This window comes from Patiria miniata, unplaced genomic scaffold (assembly GCF_015706575.1).
Source record: "Patiria miniata isolate m_02_andy unplaced genomic scaffold, ASM1570657v1 HiC_scaffold_29, whole genome shotgun sequence".
NCBI classification, from domain to species: Eukaryota; Metazoa; Echinodermata; class Asteroidea; order Valvatida; family Asterinidae; genus Patiria; species Patiria miniata.
In genome coordinates this window covers 17,238,719-17,247,308 of record NW_024037068.1, presented here as the reverse complement: position 1 = coordinate 17,247,308, position 8,590 = coordinate 17,238,719, and the positions used below count along the sequence as shown (strand labels likewise).

The following is an 8,590-nucleotide window of genomic DNA, read 5'->3' as shown; positions in this document are numbered from 1 at the left end:
GTTCGATTAATGAATGCCACATGACCTACAATCCTCCAATCATATGACAAAGATTTACTTGGGCATTATATAAAGCCATTCGGTCAACAAAGGTATGGGGGAATTAACTTCGTATTGGGAAAAAAAAGCAGAACAATTGTTTTGGAATATAATCAGAACTCACATTTCATGGGTTCCAAAATTTATTGCAACAATGCAAAGAAAGAGAAACCCTTCCATGAGAAAAAAAAAACCTGTTAGAAATGACAAGGGCCCAATCTCATGGCGCTACTAAGCAAACAACTTTTCTGCTAACAGCCTCTGTCTATTTCATGGAGATTGTAGGCAGTAAGCACAGCAAGTGGCACGCTTACCTCAGAGGGGAAAGTTGCTTAAACCTTCCTTGGCAAACATACATTCGGTGCAAAGTTGTCCTTTCAGTCAAAATCGATCAAGTGACTGTTTTCAACAGTTAGGAGTGTGGCACTACAGTCTGCAGGAAAAGCAGGATTGCCCTGCCGACAGCAGTTTGTCTCTTTTAACAATTTTCTCTCATCACAAAAATATAAAAAAAACGGCTCAAGTAAGAGGTACCGGTATGGGCTCTGCTCACCAACAAAAGAGGGCACTTTTTACCACTTTTGAGAGCCCCGTGGACGGGACGCACAGCATGTGCGTAATGTACCTTGTTGGTTCGCGTGCGAAGTACGCACGTCTTCCTGAATGTGCCAAAGCTATTATTCACAGGCCCACTAGCGTCTTCGCATGAGTATAAGGCTTAATCGTCGGCGACCGAATACGTTCAACTTTATCTTGTTATGGTCTCCCAGACCAATTCCCCGCTCCTAATAACTTTGGATCATTCGAAATACACAGTGGATGGACCGGGAACCAGTCTAGGTCTCCCCCGACTCTCCTTTTCTTGCTGCTGAAGGGGTGCTTGTGCACTGAGCCCATAGTCTCTCTAAACAGTGACAATTGAATGAATAGCAGTTCTCATCATGAAGATACAGCCTTTATTCTTGGCCAAAAGCTTGTTTTCCTCTGAAGCAGACGGTCGGTTATTCATCCAGGAAAGGAAACTCTCAGGTTAGAAGTCTGTTGAACTCCGACATGAGGCTGGATTTCTTGATGGTCTCCCAAGTCCTCCCTGCGTAGTGAAACCTGCAAATGTCAGAAAATAACAGTCTTTCAATATCAAAGAGACAGAACACCATTCAGGGGAGTCAGCATGTTCACTTTTCAGGAATTCTAGGTGCCATTACAAATTAAATTAATATAAATATGAAATAACCAAAAAGTCTCTAAACTCAGACAAACATGTTTTTTGGGTCTGTGTTGTATGAAGACTTTCAAGTTTGGCTGTCCGCTACAACAAGTGCCATCAACCCCTCTGCTAAAAGCCAGAAACAAAATTATATCACTTCAAAAGTGAAAAGAAATTTTGAAGGACAATTTTTGTCACCACCAACAATTTTTTTTTTTTCTGGAAAAATAACTGACCAGTTCTTCTCAGTCAGAGAGGTGTGAGTGAGGGAACTTCTGGCAGCACTGTAGATCTGGTTCCGGAAAGACTTGACAAGGAGGTCCACACTGGGATGGCCTTGGTATGAGACCGGTAACAGACTCAGCAAGACTGACTGATCTGATGAAATGAAAAAGAAACAAAAAATCATAAAGCATTCCAACATGTTTACATTAAAAATCCTTAATCGTCATTAGGGATGAGCATCGGAACCAGGTACCAGAGTAACCGACCACTGATGTAACGTAAGGTATTGAAAGCGTGCCATACAAGAAAATAGACTGGCACATGAAACAACCAATCCAACAACCCTTTACCGAACTGTCGAACTGAACTAAAAATAGCCGAACATACAGGTAGCCTAGCTTCCGAACCGAACCGAGCCAAACCAAAATGGTCGGTTCAGAAGTTCAGCACGTAGTTTTTTTGGTAGCGCTAGGAATGCTAATGCTTGCAATGAAAGGGCAAAATTGAAGCGCACGGATGATTGAATTTACTGTGTTAACAAATCGCTTCATTCATCTTCATTGTTTGGTGGGCTAAGCTCCACGATTGTCCCTCTTCGGTGTGCATAATACATACAACCGCGTAGCATTGCTATAGTGGAGACCACGTGTACATAATGCGCGCGTGTAATAGAAGTCAGTGTCGTACATGTACAGTTACGAATTAAATGCACGCTTGGTAAGTCATTCAATAAGACTCCCAAAATAGACAGAGGGCATGCGTGCAGGCTAGAGGGGTTACTGGTATTGCTCACGATGAGCGGTATACCAGTATTGCATGTATTGGGGAAACCCCTTTTAGATTGCGTGTGCTGTGGTGGCACATGTTCATGTATTTTGCAGGAAGTCAATGCCAATGCGTGATCTTTTGAATTCCAATTACATAAATGATTTTGTTGAGCTTTTTGTAGGGGATCAAAAGTAACACACCGACTTGAGTGAAACGGCGACTTATAAAAGCCGAACCCGAAATGAACCAATCTGAGGAATAAAAACGAACCGAACCGCACCTGGAGGATCAGTTTCAGCACTACAACCCTTCAATACTGCATGAATCAACTGTACCCAAAAAAAACCATCGTGTATGTCTGGTACTGGTTCTTATTTCTACACATTGCTCCACAGTCAGTCACCTGAATAATGAAGAGGTCAGTCTTTCCAAACAGTTGGACCATGGTTGGACATGTACCAGTCTATCGTCTTCGGCCTCACATTGAGATCACTTGACTTCCCTCTCAAGTGCATAATATTGAAGAAATGTCTCCTTTAATAATTCATATGAGACTTGAAACTTGGCTGGTGAAATACTGAGGACCTTGACTTTGCCTCATGAACATTTTGGAGAATTTTGTCAGCCTAAGAGATAGCACTAATCCCAGGCTGATGTACCGTAGATGTATAGATTACATAATTTCTTGGGTGGTCGCTAGTGACCGCCTAGCCTTAGTATCACCCGTTAACCACGGAGCCAGTCTCTGTATAACGTCTGATATATCAAAGCATGCAGATTAAAGCGATCTCGCGCCTCAGCCAATCGGAGTCGACTTTACTAACTTGTAACGTCATTTCATTCCCAAATCAGGACTAAATGGTTTGATTTTTTTTTTTTGCGGCGTCATGGAACTTTTAGTTCTGTTGCCGTGTACCAAGTGATGATGATGATGATGATTGGTCAATTCGAATGCAGTTTTTTGTAATACAGCAACACTGAGCCGGGCGTATATCGCGTAACATAAAGCAAAGCGCGTGACCAAGGCCTTTGTTGCTGTGTCTAGATTTTTTTTTTACCCATGTCTGTGATGCAACAATGGGAGAATGACTGAAAACCCGATATAGCGAGTGCCCGCTGATTGGTCAAAATCTAGAGGTCAAGATGCAGATGTCTTGCATAATTAATCAGTGAATCTGCTCAAAATGAGTGACCGCCCTGTCCATCAAAGGGTAAGAAAAGCAATAAGCAGATATACAGAAATATAAGAACCACAACAAAAGTATTAAAGGGGGGGGGGGGGAAGAGACGGGAATCTGGGAAACTCCAACAATACGACCTATTAAAGACACAAGTGAAAACAACAGGAGGAAAATCCAGAGTAATTTAAAGTTGGTACATACATTCTTTTTCAAAATTTCTTTTTCGAAAGCCATTTAAGAAATATGATGTCCTGTAACAAACAAATGTGCTTATTTGTTTTTGCAGGCCTTTATACAGTCTTAAAATTTTGGTTTAAAATGGCCCGCCCCAGTTCAGAAATTGCGCACACTATTCAGAATGAATAAGGAGCATCCCTGCTGTCAATGCAAAAGTTGAAATTAATTAATTGCTTGCTTGTCATGGGCCGATTTTTTGTGTGCGATGTTGGTAAGCTCACAACTCATGTCATGCTAGAAATTATAAATTCAATTTGGAAATCTATTTTTCAAGGTGCCACATCTAAAAAGCATGTATACCAGTGTTGTAGTCGAGGCCACAACCTCCGAGGCCGAGGCAAAAGCCGAGGCCACAACCTCCAAGGCCAAGGCCGAGGCCGAGGCCGAGGCCACAACCGTGAGGCCAAGGCCGAGGCCACCACCTCCGAGGCCAAGGCCGAGGCCGAGGCCAGCTATCAAAACACGTAATAAAATATATATCACTAAAACAAGGCTAAGATTATGTTGGAGTTTTAACATCGTTTTAGTTGAATTCACTGAGTTTTGGAGTGCCTGGCTTACAAATTTACAGCTTGCAATGGGTTTCCTCTTGTAGGGAGTCCGGCGAATTTTATTTTTTAAAGAAAGAAATCTCAAGTTTTGTATCACTGAAAGCAAATTACACACAAAATCAATGGCGTTTGAATCAGGCTCATAGGTGTTTGCCTTTTGGAGATACAACAATTTAAATTGCCAAATTTTGAGTTTCTATTCTATAAGATTATCAGAATTTACTTTTAGCATGTTTTATAAATCTTATTTTCAAAACCTATCAAAATGCTTAATATCATAGGAATCCCCATTAAATAAACAACAACTTGATTTTTGAATCAGGTTTTTACCACTCATTACCAAAAAGTTACGACCCCCCCCCCCCTCCAACCTTCGCACTGTCCAGGCGCGCGCCGAACAAACACCGCAAGCGACCAGACAATGCCAGATGGCCCGCCGTTACGCACGGGCAAAGCATAGTTCCAATAATCCCGCTCCACACAACGGGATAAGTGTCCACGCATTATCACTGTTAATATCGCGGTACCAGACAAAGTCTGGCAATGGCCAATCCCGCTCCAAACAACACGGCAACACAGAACATGCGTGCATGATATCACTTATACATGTAATAAGTATCAACATATGGCTCTAAAAATACAAAAAAGTATCCTGGTACCACAAGGAATACTGACTCCTATTACTAAAACATTCATTCAGAACTTTGCATTCATTTGGATGGAAAAACGAATTCTGAAATCGCGCTTTCCATATCGACCATTTGCGCCAAACATTACCGTGTGAGCCGGAACTTTTATTTAAATCACCGTGTAAAAATAAAATCTACTTGATAAATCGTAATTGTTTTTATCATATCTTTATGGGAAAAAAATGGTACGGACTAGTACACTCGATCGTACCCAGAAAGTTCAGACTTTTCCTGAAACAGTGGCCTATAAAAAGAAATGATTAAGCTTGCCGCACCTTGCCGCAAATCATTTTTAGAGGTCGGGGTACAGAGGCGAAACGAGAAAATTTTGTACAACACTGCAACCAGACTAGTCTACTACCACATGTTATTGTACGCAAATGGGATTGGTGCCAGACTTATGTAGTCTAGCACGCGGTAACAGTTATAATGCTTGCACGCATGTGGAAAGCTGAAGCGCAGGCTAGGCGAAGATGCTACGTACGTGAGTACGTTCAATGCAACCATTTCCAGTTCATTCGTGCGTACATTGTATATGCGTTCGTTTCACGGAACCAACTGCGTCAGAATCTTGAGGGTTTGATATGGTAAAAATTAAAATTAATTAGAATGGAAAACACATCAAAATGGGCGGCCTCGAGCCGGCCTCGACCGATTCGTCGAGGCCGGAAGGCTCCGAGGCCAAGGCCAAGGCCAAGGCCGAGGCCTTGCACCTCTGAGGCCAAAGCCGAGGCCGAGGCCATGAAAGTCGGCCTCGAGGCCGGCCTCGAGGCCGAGGCCGGCCTCGAGACCTCCAACACTGATGTATACACTCATCTTTAACAGTTTCCTTATATTCGCTGTGGCCCAGTGATTGGGGTTTGTGACTCCTGATCAGAGGGTCAGGGGGTTCGAATCCAGCTGCTGACCATATGGTGTGTCCTAGGGCAAGCCACTCTACCCCCACTTGCCCCTCTCCACGAAGTATTATGCATGGGTACCAGCATTAGTTAGGAAGTAGAAATATTCTCAGTCGTTTCATGCTACTGAAACCAGAGATAAACGCCAGCCTGATGGGCCACATTGGCTCATGACAGCTAGTTTACTTTACGTTTTGTATTCGATAATCAACGGCACGCAAGAAAAGGACTCATAAGTTATTACCAAGTTGAAGAAAGACACTGCAGTTGCACCTGACTAGAATTACATTTGTACAAGCTACCAATATGCAACGGGGCAACAAAAATAAACCAATGGATGTCATTGTACTTCAGTTTTAACAAAAGAATAAAGCAGAGAACACTGGTCAAAGGGTTACACCTCTATGTTCCGACACCCCTATGTTCCGACTGCACATATTCCTATTCCTAACCCTAACCCTAGCCCTAACCCTAACTGCGAGTAACACAATCTAGGTTGTCGGAACATAGGGGTGTCGGAACATACCGGTAGAGCAGTCCCCGGTCAAAGGCTTGGTAATTTTTGTACAAATTCACATTGCAACATTAAAGAGAGTAAATGTTTTCTATTTTCTATTTTGAAATTTTGAATGGAAGGTATTTAGTCCAATAATACGTCCCTTTTTGTCCCACACTTAACCCCATGGTGCTTTTTTTTTTTTTACATAATCATCGCAAAGACTTATAACATAACAAATCTTGTTTGTATTCTCCTTGCAGATGCCCAACTGCAGAAAAAAAACACACTGAAATCCATGAATGTCTTAGACAGGCCATCAGCCTGGGGGTTTGGTCGGTATCAAATGATAATGCTCATTGTGATTTTTGGCAAGGTATGCACCCCTGTAGTTGGCAAGTATGTGATAGCATTGCAGCGGTGGCAGCTTTTTGGGTGCTATCACCCAATTTATTTATTAATGACGGCCAAAGCAGGCTTTTATAAGATGGAATTTTGCGTCGGGGTGATGTAAATACTATGATGTAATGATGTAAATCACCCCGTCAAGGTGATGTAAATACTATGACGTAATGATGTAAATCACCCCGTCAAGGTGATGTAAATACTATGACGTAATGATGTAAATCACCCTGTCAAGGTGATGTAAATACTATGACGTAATGATGTAAATCACCCCGTCAAGGTGATGTAAATACTATGACGTAATGATGTAAATCACCCCGTCAAGGTGATGTAAATACTATCACGTAATGATGTAAATCACCCCGTCGGGGTGATGTAAATACTATGATGTAATGATGTAAATCACCCCGTCAAGGTGATGTAAATACTATCACGTAATGATGTAAATCACCCCGTCGGGGTGATGTAAATACTATGATGTAATGATGTAAATCACCCCGTCGGGGTGATGTAAATCCTTATTTGATTTGATTCAAAACATATAATTAATTCGTTAACAAGAATATTGGCGGCCATTTAAAAAAAATAAAAGTTAAAAAGTTATAACACCAGAAAAAACTGCCACCGATCACACTGTAAAGCTATCACACATTTTCCAACTCTAGGTGCATATCTTCCCAAAAGTTGCTTTGAACATTGCTCCTTTCGATCGTTTGATCATTTGATCATTTGATATCGGTGGCCGATTTTTTAAACAAAAGCTGATAGCCTAAGAGGGTTCAACTTTTGCTACATACGGGTCAAAGTTTGAGTGAATTCTTGAACTTGCCCGGAAGCTTACCATCAGTGGATGAATGCTCAGAGGCTGCAGTGTCCAGACGGGGCAGGACAAACAAGTTGACATCAAGTGGCAGGTTTTTAGGATTCAAACCAGGCATCAGTTTGGTGTGGGACAAAGATGCTGTACCTGTGCAAATGCAAAGAAGGATATAATTTAAAAAGTGAGCATTATAAACTGTTCTGGATTTAGCCATTAGCCCTGGCCACTTCACACATGAGCAACAACATGTGTGTTGAAACTTGGTATGTAGGTAGACTGGGATTAAAAAAGTGAGTATCATACTACAGGGTGAGTCAAAAAAAGCGGAACCCAAACCCAATAAAATACAGTGATGTAGTGCCTTGATGCTGGGCCTTGGCCTTAAGGCTGCCTTAAGGCTGGATTTTAGGGCCTTGGCCTTGGCCTCGAGGCTTGAGGGCAAAAGCCTTGGCCTTGGCCTTGAGGGTTCAGGGCCTTGTAATTTTGAGTCAAGGCTCTTCAAGGCCCATAGATTTTTGCATTTTCCAGATAAATCTGTCCGAAATTTTGCTGTTACCATTTTAATCGTATTACCATGGAGGAGGGAAGCACCCTATAGATTTGTGTGTTGGGCACACTTCCACTTTTGTAGCATCACATTTTGTTACCATTGTAGAAGATTTGCTGCAAAAATATTCCGTACACTTGTGGGGCTAATGAGATGATCACTTTAATTGCATATAACTATGGAATAGATCTGATAGGTTGCATATGTCTCCCTGATAAGTGCTAAAGATTTGCATGTATCTGTTTTAGATAATGCTGATATTTCTGACCATGTTGGGCCAGCAAATAAAAATTTTCCAAATCAGTTTCTTGGATCCCCCTTTTGTTACACTTGGGAGAATTGTGTGTCAATATAGAAGTAAATCATTATTTTGTTTAGTTAAACCATATTGAAGACCTGAACTTATACTTTAATAGATACAGTGCAGTCATAAAACGGTGTAGGCCTATGCGAGCATGTTGATTGCAATTAAAGAAATGTTGTTCTTCGTAACGAGCAATTCGTGATGATAAGGGCGGATCCAGGG

At 41.8% G+C, this 8,590-nt stretch overlaps 1 protein-coding gene across 1 annotated transcript; it reads right to left on the bottom strand.

Moving 5' to 3' along the window:
* Nucleotides 1–561: 561 nt before the first annotated feature.
* Nucleotides 562–7,659, bottom strand: LOC119735501 (protein SMG9-like). The gene is made up of 3 exons (XM_038209209.1): nucleotides 7,539–7,659; nucleotides 1,483–1,624; nucleotides 562–1,143 (listed from the first exon to the last, which is right to left on the bottom strand). The coding sequence occupies exons 1-3, from the start codon at nucleotides 7,633–7,635 to the stop codon at nucleotides 1,065–1,067; spliced, it is 318 nt and encodes a 105-aa protein (XP_038065137.1). The 5' UTR covers nucleotides 7,636–7,659; the 3' UTR covers nucleotides 562–1,064.
* Nucleotides 7,660–8,590: the final 931 nt, after the last annotated feature.

Coding starts and splice junctions, on each gene's coding strand:
- LOC119735501 (XM_038209209.1), bottom strand. CDS start 7,635: ATGCCTGGTTTGAATCCTAAAAACCTGCCACTTGATGTCAACTTGTTT. Junction 1,625..7,538: donor TGAGCATTCATCCACTGATG/GTAAGCTTCCGG, acceptor TCATTTCATCAG/ATCAGTCAGTCTTGCTGAGT. Junction 1,144..1,482: donor TCTCTGACTGAGAAGAACTG/GTCAGTTATTTT, acceptor TGACATTTGCAG/GTTTCACTACGCAGGGAGGA.